At 48.6% G+C, this 15287-nt stretch overlaps 1 protein-coding gene across 4 annotated transcripts in view; it reads left to right on the forward strand.

Moving 5' to 3' along the window:
• The window catches only part of HERC3 (HECT and RLD domain containing E3 ubiquitin protein ligase 3), a 274861-nt gene that overhangs the window by 82645 nt on the left and 176929 nt on the right, over positions 1-15287 (forward strand). For all 4 annotated transcript variants that reach the window (XM_063917138.1, XM_063917111.1, XM_063917130.1 and 1 more), the window contains exon 3: positions 1558-1717. In XM_063917138.1, coding sequence (XP_063773208.1) covers positions 1558-1717 — 160 coding nt within the window. The remainder of the gene's footprint in view (positions 1-1557; positions 1718-15287) is intronic.

Genomic DNA, 15287 nt, shown 5'->3' on the forward strand with positions numbered 1-15287 from the left:
ATAACTGAGGTCTGGAGGAGGGGCATAAAGGCAGGAGCCAGTTCACTCCCATTAAAGTCTTAAAGTGCCCATGTCTCCTGCGGATCCTGTCTATACTCCATGGTCCTTTTGGAGTCCCCAGCATCCTCTACGGACTAAGAGAAAAGAATTTACCGGTAGGTATTAAAATCCTATTATCCCCAATGCAATTTTGGATGATCAAAATGGCTGGATATTGCAATTAATGACCTATGTTCTCAGAATCTAATTAACAGCCACTTTGATCGGCCGAAATTGGACCCGCGATCACACGAAAATGCATGGGATCGTGGCAAAGTTCACAATCCCATGTGTTATCGCGGCTACGGTGTCGCCTTATCGCGGATTATCGCGGATAAAGTATAATCCCCGATAAATGCCAGCATCGGGGCTAATAGGATCCTAAAGGCAGCTGTAAAGTACCGCTGCTAATAGGACACAGTCGTTCGCAGCGAATGCATCCAGGTGGTCTGCGCATGCACACCAGCCGTTGTGCACCACTTTACACATTGTGGCCACATCCATGTAGGATGCAACCGCAGTGTGATTGACAGCGGCAGCCATCGGGAGGGGGGGGGGGTTCATCGGTGCAGTGTTTGGGGGAGCAGGGCATCCCGATCGGGGTGGGGCGGGACCGTTTCCGGAGTGGCTGTGTGATAGAAGTCAACCTTAGTTCCAATGGATCCACAGTCTAATTGCGGACGCATCGGGAGGCGGCCTCACACATGCTGGGTGGCTTTGCCCTGTGCTGGGCGGCCCCCAGTATGTGAGAAGATGAACACAGATCTGGCTGCGTATGCAACGATCTATGTTCATCTCTGAATAACCCCCTTAGTCTTCTGTTAACCAGATGAGACTGTGGCGCTTGTAATAGCATGCAAAGTGCAGGAATCCAGCGAGTATGCTCATATTTATAAAGTGGCAATCATTTACAAGGCAAAACCAACCTGCTTTTGAATTTTAAATGATTGCTGACTTAAAAATACAGGCATACCCGCTGGATTTCCCGCACAGCCTGCATCTCACAGGCTATTACACAAGCCCCTTTGTGTCCGTTTACTAACAAGGTTGTAATACCGGGTTGTAAATATTACATTTGAATAGAATGAACCAGGTGTATGAAGTGTTCCAGGCTGATCCTAATGGGTATGGGACTCTAGGTCGAAACCAAAGAGGTCGACATGAACAAGGTCGACATGAGTTTTTTATGGCGGGGGTTGTTGTTTTCTTCGTAGAGTGACCGGGAACCCCAATTAGTGCACCGGCACATGTTACTATTCCCAATTGTAGTCCACCTGGATCGTAAAGTATGAAAAAGTTCAAAAAATTAAAAAACAAATGTGAAAAACTCACATCGACCTTTTGTCCATGTCGACCTAAGGTGTGTCGACCTGGAGTCCGGATACTGATCCTAATAATGATTGTTCTAGTAGATGTTTTTGTTTTTATTATTACTTAAGTCTTAAGATGTTACATACAGGATCTAGAAAAAAAATACTTTGTACTCTGCACTGACCATGGCATTTCTGTGTATTTCAGGTCATATAAATACTTTGTCTGATCAACATATCATTCATGTGGCGTGTGGACAGTCCCATAGTGTGGCACTTAATAACCAAGGTCAGCTCTTCTCATGGGGCGCTGGGAGTGAAGGACAGTTGGGCCTCTCCACCACAGAACAGTCCATTCCAGTACCAAGGTATGAACATGGTGATACACAGCCCAATGCAATTTCTCATGGAGAATACAGAATAGAAGGGATATAAAACATAGTGATTTGTAACAAGGGTTCCTCAATGGAAACATTGGGGTAAATTTACTAAGATTCGTAATTTCCGAAAAAAGGTCAAAGTTCAATCACGAATGACATCGACAGTGTAAAACTGCAACTTTTTGAATTGATTACGATGGATTTACTAAGCTGTCGTATTCGGGTTTTTCTTTTCTTCCGATGTCGATGTCATTCGTGGTTTTTTACCTATTTTTACGGCAGTGATTAGCAAAACACTGCCGACTTTTTTTACAATCAATCTCTGCCGGATCTGTGTGATCCGTGCTGGGGTTTATTTTTTTTTTTTTTTTTAATTAAACACTGTAAAATAATAAAAAAAAATGCGTGGGGTCCCCCCTCCTAAGCATAACCAGCCTCGGGCTCTTTGAGCCGATCCTGGTTGCAAAAATATGGGGGAAAAAATGACAGGGGTTCCCCCATATTTAAGCAACCAGCATCGGGCTCTGCGCCTGGTCCTGGTCCCAAAAATACGGGGGACAAAAAGAGTAGGGGTCCCCCGTATTTTTAAAACCAGCATCGGGCTCCACTAGCTGGACAGATAATGCCACAGCCGGGGGTCACTTTTATATAGTGCCCTGCGGCCGTGGCATCAAAAATCCAACTAGTCACCCCTGGCCGGGGTACCCTGGGGGAGTGGGGACCCCTTCAATCAAGGGGTCCCCCCCCCCAGCCACCCAAGGGCCAGGGGTGAAGCCCGAGGCTGTCCCCCCCATCCAATGGGCTGCGGATGGGGAGGCTGATAGCCTTTGTTGTAAAAGAAAAGATATTGTTTTTAGTAGCAGTACTACAAGGCCCAGCAAGCCTCCCCCGCATGCTGGTACTTGGAGAACCACAAGTACCAGCATGCGACGGAAAAACGGGCCCGCTGGTACCTGTAGTACTACTACTAAAAAAATACCCAAAAAAAGACAAGACACACACACCGTGAAAGTATAATTTTATTACATACATACACACATACATACATACTTACCTTAAGTTCCCACGCAGGTCGGTCCTCTTCTCCAGTAGAATCCAAGGGGTACCTGTTGAAGAAATTATACTCACGAGATCCAGGGGTCCAGGCTCCTCGGGAAATCCAGGGGTAATCCACGTACTTGCATAAAATAAGAAAACGGAAAGCCGAGCCACGAACTGAAAGGGGCCCCATGTTTTCACATGGGACTCCTTTCCACGAATGCCAGAAACCCACTCTGACTGATGTCTAAGTGGGTTTCTTCAGCCAATCAGGGAGTGCCACGTTGTAGCACTCTCCTGATCGGCTGTGTGCTCTTGTCCTCACTGACAGGCAGCACACGGCAGTGTTACAATGTAGTGCCTATGCGCTACATTGTAACCAATGATGGGAACTTTCTGCCCTGCGGTTGACCTAAAGTGACGTCACCGCTGAGCTGAAAGTTCCCATCATTGGTTACAATGTAGCGCATAGGCGCTACATTGTAACACTGCCGTGTGCTGCCTGTCAGTGAGGACAGGACCACACAGCTGATCAGGAGAGTGCTACAACGTGGCACTCCCTGATTGGCTGAAGAAACCCACTTAGACATCAGTCAGAGTGGGTTTCTGGCATTCGTGGAAAGGAGTCCCATGTGAAAACATGGGGCCCCTTTCAGTTCGTGGCTCGGCTTTCCGTTTTCTTATTTTATGCAAGTACGTGGATTACCCCTGGATTTCCCGAGGAGCCTGGACCCCTGGATCTCGTGAGTATAATTTCTTCAACAGGTACCCCTTGGATTCTACTGGGGAAGAGGACCGACCTGCGTGGGAACTTAAGGTAAGTATGTATGTATGTGTGTATGTATGTAATAAAATTATACTTTCACGGTGTGTGTGTCTTGTCTTTTTTTGGGTATTTTTTTAGTAGTAGTACTACAGGTACCAGCGGGCCCGTTTTTCCGTCGCATGCTGGTACTTGTGGTTCTCCAAGTACCAGCATGCGGGGGAGGCTTGCTGGGCCTTGTAGTACTGCTACTAAAAACAATATATTTTCTTTTACAACAAAGGCTATCAGCCTCCCCATCCGCAGCCCATTGGATGGGGGGGGACAGCCTCGGGCTTCACCCCTGGCCCTTGGGTGGCTGGGGGGGGGGGACCCCTTGATTGAAGGGGTCCCCACTCCCCCAGGGTACCCCGGCCAGGGGTGACTAGTTGGATTTTTGATGCCACGGCCGCAGGGCACTATATAAAAGTGACCCCCGGCTGTGGCATTATCTGTCCAGCTAGTGGAGCCCGGTGCTGGTTTTAAAAATACGGGGGACCCCTACTCTTTTTGTCCCCCGTATTTTTGGGACCAGGACCAGGCGCAGAGCCCGATGCTGGTTGCTTAAATATGGGGGAACCCCTGTCATTTTTTTCCCCATATTTCTGCAACCAGGATCGGCTCAAAGAGCCCGAGGCTGGTTATGCTTAGGAGGGGGGACCCCACGCAATTTTTTTTGAAAAAATAAGCACTTTCCCACCCCTTCCCACTGATATACATGCACGGATCTCATGGATCCGTGCATGCCTATCCAATCACGAATAAAAAAAGCAGGTCTGTTTTTTTTTAGCACTTTTTTACGAGTTGTAATTTTTCACGGCAGTGTTTGTTCTTTTTTTGCTTTGCACTTCTTAGTAAATGACCGAGATTCATACTTAAACAGCCGCGTTTTGACCGATGGTGTATTCATTCGTAATTTTTTACCTGAACTTGCAAAAAATTACGAATGCCCTCATCACTGCCGTGATTAGTGCTTAGTAAATTACCGAGATGACACTTTGATGAAAAAACGGCATCTCGGTCAAAATCGGGAGCTTAGTAAATTTACCCCATTGAATATGCAGTTAAAATAAATTTACTTCAGTTTGGATGTCATATTAAACTGTCATATTAAGCTATATCATCTGCAGCTGGGTACACTCTACAGCAGGGGTGGGGAACCTCAGGCCCGCGGGCCGTATAAGGCCCTCAAAGCCACTTGATACGGCCCTCCCAGGCTGACCTAACCAAGGTAGATGCCGGGCGCCCACTGAGATTTTGTTACTAGCGGGCGCCCGGCTTCTTCACCTCAGCAGCAGCTCACTCCTGAGCTCCAGCTTCTGGCTCTGGCAGTGTGCGTGTGTGCCTGTGCGGTGCTATGGGAGAGATGTCATGACGTCTTTCCCATAATTCTGAGGAGCGGGCAGCCAGGCAGAGGGCAAGGGTTCGGAAGCAGGAGCGTGGCTGGTGAGTACTGTGTTTTTTCTTTCTTTTAATGTGTGTGTGTAAGCGGCGCTTCTAGGGGTCATATCTACTGGGGGCAGGATAATTTTTAAGTTGATAATTTTTGTATGGCCCCCGAAGGATTTTATAAATATCCAAATGGCCCTTGGTAGAAAAAAGGTTCCCCACCCCTGCTCTACAGTGATGTATCCCAGCATGGCCAGATGAAATGTACCGATATATAGTTCCGCCATACACACTGCATGATATATTGTACGTTGGTGTGATATATCTGGGCATCTGCATTTAACAGTATGCCGCCGTCCGCCATATCATGACTAACAGTATATCTATTCCCACGTCCTTTCTTAGGAGTGAGCAGCAGTTGTAAATAGTTGGAAACTTAGAGGTTTAATTTTTTTGGCACCTGTCCTGATGACCTTCTCTCTTGTCTCTGCAGGGCTGTAAGTAGAGTGCTTCACACTGTGTCATGTGTACACAGTGTTTAAAGAGAGGATGTTAAATGTGACCATTTCTCTTACGTCCTACAGGATACTGGGAATCCATTTAGTACCATGGGGTATAGACGGGTCCTCTAGGAGCCATGGGCACTTTAAGAATTTGATAGTGTGCGCTGTCTCCTCCCTCTATGCCCCTCCTACCAGACTCAGTTTGTCACGCTTATGGAAACTACTGAAGAGTTTTCTGAATTTATTTTATCTGTTTGTTATTTTCAGGCAGGACTGGTTGGCACCAGCCTGCCTGCTTCATGGGACTTAGGGGGGGAACGGCCCAACCTCTTGAAGGGTTAATGGTCCCGTTCCCCGCTAATAGCACACTAGCTCCTGAGGCGTAGCACGACGCCACCGCTAACAGAGCCAGAAGAGTGGTGAGTACTAAGCCGGTGACCCACTATTCGGCTGCATGAGGGTACGGAGACGCAAGGCTTCTCACTGGGCGGACTCCATCTCCAGACTCAGTACACAGTGCAGACGCACAGCTTCTGAGGGGGAGAACTGAGTCTCAGTACACTGTACACAGTACCCACACTGGCAAACACAGACTTAAAACGGATCTGACTCCATTTTAAGCACTAAATTACCTCAGCCAGTATAAAAAAAGCGGGAAGAATGTGCGCCATAAAGGGGGCTTCACTATGAGCGGATCCAACAGCTCACCAGCGCCATTTTCCCTCTGCAGTGGACACAGACGCTGACTGACAAGGACGCGCAGCTCCTCCAGAGTGATTCCAGATTACCTCAGCGGTACCAGGGGGTCATAGCAGAGGGGAGCGATTATTAGTGTACTAAGTCCCCAATTTGGGTACTTACTCTGCGACCCGGCTAAGCTTGGCTTTAGCGATAAGGGCGCGGTGTGCTGGCTCCATAATTTTTCTGTGTCTCTCTGGAAGGGTCTTTGTGGGTTAATTGTGCTTTTAACCTTTTCCTGTATGTGTGTGCTGTTACATTTACAATATGTCAGGCAAAGAGTGTGTTTCATGTACGGCAGAGTGTTCCTCTTCCCCAGGGGGTTTGCTATTGTGTGCTCAGTGTAGTGCACCTTCCCAGGCTAGCTGGACTGAACCAGCATGGCTGGATTCCATTAAAGGAATGATTTCCAATATTTCTACAAAATTGTCCTGCAATGAGAAAGAGACGCAATACTTAAGACAGTCTGTGGACTCAGTCCCCAAACCAGGGTCTCGGACCCCTACTATTTGTCCGCAAAAACGTACTCTGGCCCGTGTCCTGCAGTCTGACTCTGATGATGAAGGGTCAGATATGGAGGAGGATGAGGTGGACTCAGAGGGAGGGGATGCTGCTCTGTCACAGGGAATAGAGGCTCTTAAAGAAGCCATCAGAGACGTTCTGCAAATTCCTGATAAGGTGACAGAGTGATGTGAGGAATCTTATTTTAATGTAAAAAAGAAATCCTCAGTCCCTTTTCCTGTGTCAAAGGAGCTGAATACCCTGTTTGATGAACCGTGGGTTAATCCTGATAGAAAATGTCAAATCCCTAAGAGGTTACTCTCGTCCTTTTCCTCCTGAGGATAGGAAAAAATGGTAAAATCCACCGATAGTGGATGCATCAGTATCCAGGCTGTCACAGATAAAACAGTATTGCCTGCAGGCCCGGTGCTACCCGGTCAGCGAAAGGATGCAAAGCAGGGAGGTGCCTGGCTGGGAGAGGCACTGTCCCTGCTCTGCATCCCCGCTGCAGCGCCGCCTGTCTCCGCTGTTGCTGCAGTGCCTGTCACACTGTGTGACAGTCACCGGTGCCGACAGCTTCAATCTTCCAGTCCTCCTCCCTCACTTGACAGCAGCAGTGTTCGTCATAAAAGGGGGCAGGGCTTTACGGCAATGAGGGGGCGGAGCTACATGGAAAAGTCTGCCTGAGAGGGACAGGACAGCGTTTGTGTATAGTGTGTGTGTGTGACTGTGTTTGTGTAGTGTTTGTGTGTGGGTGGGGGGGAGGGAGCAATAAAAACAAAGCAGTTTCTGTTGCCATCTTACCCCCCTTCGCCTGCCCACCACTCACCCGGGGCTCCTGCAGCTTGTTAATATAATTGTCTGGAGGCTGGCTGAGGACAAAATCCATGGCTTCCAGTCCTCATTTCTCTTACGTCCTAGAGGATGCTGTGGGGACTCAGTAAGGACCATGGGGTATAGACGGGCTCCGCAGGAGATAGGGCACCTAAAAAGAACTTTGACTATGGGTGTGCACAGCTCCTCCCTCTATGCCCCTCCTCCAGACCTTAGTTAGATTCTGTGCCCAGAGGAGAAAGGGTACACTGCAGAGAGCTCTCCAGAGTTTTCTGTTTTAAAAGAATTTTGTTAGGTTTTTTATTTTCAGGGAGTCCTGTTGGCAACAGGCTCCCTGCATCGTGGGACTGGGGAGAGAGAAGCAGGACTGGCTTTGCGGTTGGGCTCTGTTTCTAGGCTACTGGACACCATTAGCTCCAGAGGGTGTCGGAACACAGGTCTCACCTGGGGTTCGTACCGGAGCCGCGCCGCCGTCCTCCTCACAGATGCCGAAGATAGAAGCCGGGTGAGTATGAGAAGGCAGAAGACATCTTAGGCGGCAGAAGACATCAGATCTTCATGAGGTAAGGCGCGCAGTGGTAAGCTGCGCGCCATTGCTCCCACTATACACACACAGAGCAGCACTGAAGGGTGCAGGGCGCTGGGGGGGGCGCCCTGGGCAGCAATAGTCCTCACTTCTGGGCATGTTAAGATGGATTAGGCTGCGGAGGCAGTAAATCCAAGAATCCCCCGCCATTTTAATAAAAAAAGCACTGGGACCGAAGCCCGCCGTCGGGTGGGCGGGGCTTGATCCTCAGCACTAACCAGCGCCATTTTCTCCACAGAAGCTGCATGCTGAACGCTGGCTCCCTGGTCTCTCCCCTGCTGAACTTCACAGGCTGGAAAAAAGAGGAGGGGGGCACATTGGCGACGCAGTGAGTGGGAATTGGAATATTATTATATAAAAAAGCGCTATTTGGTCATATTTTTCCACAGTGTTATTAAGCGCTGGGTGTGTGCTGCCATACTCTCTCTCTGTCTCTCCTAAGGGCCTGGTTGGGGTTTTGTCCCCTTGTAGGTTAATCCCTGTGTGTGTGGGGTGTCGGTACGTGGTGTCGACATGTCTGAAGCGGAAGTCTTCTCCAAGGAGGAGGTGGAGCAAATGAGTGGTGTGTCCCCGTCGGTTGTGCCGACTCCGGAATGGATGGAGATGTGGCATATGTTGAATGCAAGTGTGGCATCTTTACATAAAAGGCTTGATAAGGCTGAATTAGGGGGGACATCAGGGGGTCAATCCTCGGATTGGACCGACTCACAGGGCCCGTCGGGGTCTCAAAAGCGTCCCTTAACACAAGACACTACTAACGACACGGATTCTGATTCCAGTGTCGTTCTATGACAAAGTAAAATTGCACCCTAGGGTGACTAAAACCATTCAGTGTATGATTGTGGCAATAAGGGATGTGTTGCATATTGAGGATGAACCCTCGGTCCCCGACACAAGGGTACACATGCTTAAGGAAAAGAAACAGATTATTAATTTTCCCACATCTCATGAATTAAATGATTTGTTTGGAAAAGCTTGGGAGACTCCGGAAAAGAGACCGCAGATCCCCAAAAGAATTTATATGGCATACCCCTTCCCTAAGCAGGACAGGGAGATTTGGGAATCACTCCCCACTGTGGACAAGGCCCTGACGCGCTTGTCCAAGAAAGTGGCGCTACCGTCTCCTGACACAGCGGCCCTTAAGGACCCTGCAGATCGCAGGCAAGAAACTACCTTAAAATGTATTTATTCTCATACGGGTGCTGTGCTAAGACCGACAATTGCGTCGGCATGGGTGTGTAGCGCAATTGCAGCTTGGACAGATGAGCTGACCGATCAATTTGAAAATATGGATAAGGATACTATATTCTTAACTCTAGCCCATATTAAAGACGCAGTCTTATTTATGAGGGATGCTCAAAGGGACATTGGACTGCTAGCTTCTAGGGCCAATGCCATGTCTATCTCGGCGAGAAGATCCTTATGGACTCGCCAATGGACGGGTGATGCGGATTCCAAAAAACATATGGAAGTACTACCCTATAAGGGTGAGGTATTGTTTGGGGATGGGCTGACGGACCTGGTTTCCACAGCTACAGCAGGTAAATCTAATTTTTTAACATATATTCCCCAACAGCAAAAGAAAGTAACACCCTATCAGATGCAGTCCTTTCGGTCGCGCAAGTCCAGAAGAGGTCGGGGATCCTCTTTCCTCGCCAGAGGTAAGGGCAGAGGCAAAAGAGCACCTGCTTCGGCAGGTGCCCAGGACCAAAAGTCCTTCCCGGCTGCTCCAAAACCCACAGTTTGACGCTGGGGCTCCCCTGAGGGAGTCCGCACCGGTGGGGGCACGTCTTCGACTTTTCAGTCAGGCCTGGGTCAGATCAGACCTGAATCCCTGGGTGTTGGAAATAGTTTCCCAGGGGTACAAACTGGAATTCGAGGAGGTGCCCCCGCGCCGATTTTTCAAATCGGCCCTACCAGCTTCCACATCGGAAAGGGATGTAGTGTTAGCTGCAATTCAAACGCTGTGTATACAGCAAGTGATAATCAAGGTTCCCCTGCACCAGCAGGGAAGAGGTTACTACTCAACCCTATTTGTGGTCCCGAAACCGGACGGTTCGGTCAGACCTATTTTGAATCTGAAATCCCTAAACCTGTACATAAAAAGATTCAAATTCAAAATGGAATCACTCAGAGCGATAATAGCCACATGGAGGAGGGGGAGTTTATGGTGTCTCTGGACATAAAGGATGCGTACCTTCATGTCCCCATATATGCCCCCCATCAGGAATACCTGAGATTCGCTGTACAGGATTGTCATTACCAATTTCAGACGTTGCCGTTTGGACTTTCCACGGCCCCGAGGATTTTCACCAAGATAATGGCGGAAATGATGGTGGTCCTGCGCAAGCATGGAGTCACAATTATCCCATACTTGGACGATCTCCTGATAAAAGCGAGATCAAGGGAGAAATTGCTGAGCAGTGTGGCACTATCTCTGAGAGTGCTCCAGCAACACGGTTGGATTCTAAATCTACCGAAGTCACAGTTGATTACGACAACTCGACTACAGTTCCTAGGTATGATACTGGATACGGAACAAATGAAGGTCTTCTTCCCAATAGAGAAAGCCCAGGACATCCAGAACATGGTCAGAGACCTGCTAAAACCACAAAGGGTGTCAGTTCACCAATGCACTCGAGTTCTGGGAAAAATGGTGGCGGCCTTCGGAAGGTTCCATGCAAGGACTTTTCAATGGGACCTTCTGGACAAGTGGTCCGGGTCCCATCTGCACTTGCATCGGAAAATAACTCTGTCCCCAGGGGCCAGAGTGTCTCTCCTGTGGTGGTTGCAAAGTGCTCACCTGCTGGAGCGTCGCCGGTTCGGAATTCAAGACTGGATCCTGGTTACCACGGACGCGAGCCTCCGAGGATGGGGAGCGGTCACACAGGGAAAAAACTTTCAGGGACTTTGGTCAGACCAGGAGTCCTGTCTACACATCAATGTGTTGGAACTCAGGGCCATTTACAACGGCCTTCGACAAGCGGAGAGTCTTCTTCGAAACCTACCGGTTCTGATTCAATCAGACAATGTCACAGCAGTGGCTCATGTGAACCGCCAAGGCGCGGTGGCGGAAGCCACCAGGATTCTTTGCTGGGCGGAAAATCATGTAAGTGCTCTGTCGGCTGTCTTCATTCCGGGAGTGGACAACTGGGAAGCAGACTTCCTCAGCAGACACGATCTCCATCCAGGAGAGTGGGGACTCCATCAAGAAGTCTTTGCAGACATAACACGTCTTTGGGGAACTCCTCAAATAGACATGATGGCGTCACGCCTCAACAAAAAGCTTCGGAGGTATTGTGCCAGGTCTCGGGACCCTCAGGCAGTGGCAGTAGATGCTCTGATAACACCGTGGGTGTTCAAATCGGTCTATGTGTTTCCTCCTCTTCCTCTCATCACAAAAGTGTTGAGGATCATAAGGCAAAGAAGAGTACAGACGATACTCGTTGTCCCAGACTGGCCTCGAAGGGCCTGGTACTCAGATCTACAAGAGATGCTCACAGGAGATCCCTGGCCTCTTCCTCTGAGGGAAGACTTGTTGCAACAGGGGCCCTGTGTATTTCAGGACTTACCGCGGTTACGTTTGACGGCATGGCAGTTGAACGCCGAATCCTAGCGAAAAAGGGGATTCCGGAAGAGGTCATCCCTATTTTAATAAAGGCTAGGAAGGAGGTGACGGTTAAGCATTATCACCGTATCTGGCGAAAGTATGTGTCTTGGTGTGAGACCAAGAATGCACCTACGGAAGATTTTCATCTGGGTCGTTTTCTCCACTTCCTACAGACAGGAGTGGATATGGGCCTGAAATTAGGCTCTGTTAAGGTTCAGATTTCGTCCCTCTCGATTTTCTTTCAGAAGGAATTGGCTTCTCTTCCAGAAGTCCAGACGTTTGTAAAGGGAGTGCTACACATCCAGCCTCCTTTTGTGCCTCCAGTGGCACCGTGGGACCTCAACGTGGTGTTGCAGTTCCTAAAATCACACTGGTTTGAACCGCTTAACAAGGTTGAGTTGAAATTTCTTACTTGGAAGGTGGTCATGTTGTTGGCCTTGGCATCGGCAAGGCGAGTATCAGAATTGACGGCTTTGTCACACAAAAGCCCCTACTTGATTTTTCATACGGATCGAGCTGAATTGAGGACACGTCCGCAATTTTTGCCTAAGGTGGTTTCTTCATTCCATGTGAATCAACCTATTGTGGTGCCTGTGGCTACAAGTGACCTGGAGGATTCCAGATCTCTGGACGTAGTCAGGGCCCTAAAGATTTATGTAGCCAGGACGGCTAGAATTAGGAAAACAGAGGCTCTGTTTGTCCTGTATGCGGCCAATAAGATTGGCGCACCTGCTTCAAAGTAGACTATTGCTCGCTGGATCTGTAATACGATTCAGCAGGCTCATTCTACGGCTGGATTGCCGGTACCAAATTCGGTTAAGGCCCATTCCACTAGGAAGGTGGGCTCTTCTTGGGCGGCTGCCCGAGGCGTCTCGGCATTACAACTTTGCCGAGCGGCGACTTGGTCGGGGTCAAACACTTTTGCTAAATTCTACAAGTTTGATACCCTGGCTGAGGAGGACCTAGCGTTTGCTCAGTCGGTGCTGCAGAGTCATACGCACTCTCCCGCCCGATTGGATGCTTTGGTATAAACCCCATGGTCCTTACGGAGTCCCCAGCATCCTCTAGGACGTAAGAGAAAATAAGATTTTAAACCTACCGGCAAATCTATTTCTCCTAGTCCGTAGAGGATGCTGGGCGCCCGTCCCAGTGCGGAAACTCTGCAAGACTTGTATATAGTTGTTGCTTACATAAGGGTTATGTTACAGTTGAAATCGGTCTTGGACCGTTACTGTTGTTGTTCATATGGTTAACTGGTTATGTATGATCCAGGTTACATGGTATGATTGGTGTGGGCTGGTATGAATCTTGCCCTTGGATTTCTAAATATTGTCCATCTCCTCTGGGCACAGTTCTCTAACTGAGGTCTGGAGGAGGGGCATAGAGGGAGGAGCCAGTGCACACCCATAGTCAAAGTTCTTTTTAGGTGCCCTATCTCCTGCAGAGCCCGTCTATACCCCATGGTCCTTACGGAGTCCCCAGCATCCTCTACGGACTAGGAGAAATAGATTTACCGGTAGGTTTAAAATCTTATTTTCCCTGCTGAGGGCAGAGTGTGCCGCATTTGCTGCTGCTGCATGCAGGGAGGTTTACACTTGTATGAATACCTCCCAACTGTCCCGATTTTCGCGGGACAGTCCAGTTTTTTGGGACTGTCCCACCCACGGGCCGCAGTGTCCCGCGGTGGGGGAGGGGGGTGTTGGGAGGTTCCTGCACTCGCTGCCCTGCTTAGCAGAGCAGCAGAGAATAGATGCTGTGCACATGCGCAGCGTCTATCCATGGAGACAAGAGGGACTGGGGACATGCCAGCAGCTCACTGAGTGCTGGATATGCCTCCATAGTGATGAAATATGGGGTTTGGCTCGCGATCGCGATACTCCAGCGAAGCCACAACCCATTTTCTATAAGCCATGCCCCTTTTCATCCGGGCTCGGCTTCACCATACGAGGGTGTCCCAAGTTCCCCTCTATAGAAGTTGGGAGGTATGCTGTATGTAGCCTCCTCCATATTTGATACCATCCTGCTATAGACAATGCAGACTACATACTCATTACCGGCGGGCAGGATGCCAGCTGTCAAGATCCCGACAGCGGCATCCCGGCTGCCAGAATGCCAGCCACTGGGAGAGCATTTCGATTCTCCTTGTGGGCTCAGTGACTCGCAACGCTTGCCACAGGTTCTATTCTCACTCTATGGATGTCGTGGACACCCACGAGTGGAAATAGCCCGTGTGCGCCGGTATTCCAGCTGTCGCCATTGTCAGCTGTCGGGGTTTCGGCAAATTGATTGCATCCCAACAATGCATGTGCCCATTTACTGGGGTCAGTGGGGCTGTGAGAGGCCCTAGTAGGTCTTGAGAGCCAAAGACCCCTCACTCACCCCTGTCGGACTTCTCCTCATCGGGATCCTGGCGTTGGTATTATGAATGCCGGGATCCTGTCAGCCCATAGGATGTGGCTCATTCTCCTTACACTCAATATTTGGGGTAGGGGATGGAGGGTTCAGTGATGTGTGGTGAGGTAAATAGCTGGGGAGGCACTTGTTTGTATCAGAGACAGATTTTCACACACACACACACACACACACACACACACACACACACACACACACACACACACACACACACATATTATGAACCCAAGGGTTCATGTGGGCATTATACACAGGTGCAGCAGTATATACATGTGGGCATTATACACGGGTGCAGCGGTATATACATGCGGGCATTATGCACAGGTGCAGCGGTATATACATGCGGGCATTATACACAGGTGCAGTGGTATATATTGCTGGAAATTTGGTGAGTTTTGATCAGTGATGTGCAGACAAGAAATGGGGATACTATTGTGTGGCCACGCCCTTATTTGTGAAACCACACCCCTTTTTTCAATGCTTACTGTCACTTTGTAAAATATAGGAGGGCGCAAATTTATAGTTTGCAGGGGGGCGCCGAACACCCTAGCACCGGCCCTGATTGCCTATCCTTGGTGCAGCCTCCCTGAAAGACACGGCTGATCGTAGAATTGAGACCACACTCAAATCCTTCCAAAGAAAAAAGAAGAAAGAAGCATTTTCTTGGACGCACTCAACCACTATTTGTTTACTTAAAATGTCTATTCTTTATTAGATATACATTAAAATTTTTAAGGAACTGGTGAAATATTAAAATATAGTGTGAATAAGAAAAACAGAATGTGATAATAAAAACTACTAGTTTCCGAATGGTGATCCCTCAAAGTGTTAACTCAATAAAGGCTATATTGCCTATAACACAGTATCCGTATCTTTTATTGATATTGTCCTGTAGACTGCTTTTTATTAGGTACAACAGGCTAGCAGTATTATTGTTTATCCTTTTGCAACACTTTCAAATATGCTCTTATACATTGTAGCTACTTTGCTGTTCTTATAAATTGTAGCTTTTAAATGTTGCTGGCTTTATTCCAAGGATGTGTCACTGCTAGTCTTTCATGTAGGGGAAATGATTCCTCCACTGATTATCCTTGATTAGCGCAACACTTGCAGATATATTCTTATATGTTATAGCTACTTAGTAT

The sequence above is a fragment of the Pseudophryne corroboree genome, chromosome 1 (assembly GCF_028390025.1).
Source record: "Pseudophryne corroboree isolate aPseCor3 chromosome 1, aPseCor3.hap2, whole genome shotgun sequence".
In the NCBI taxonomy this organism is placed as follows: domain Eukaryota; kingdom Metazoa; phylum Chordata; class Amphibia; order Anura; family Myobatrachidae; genus Pseudophryne; species Pseudophryne corroboree.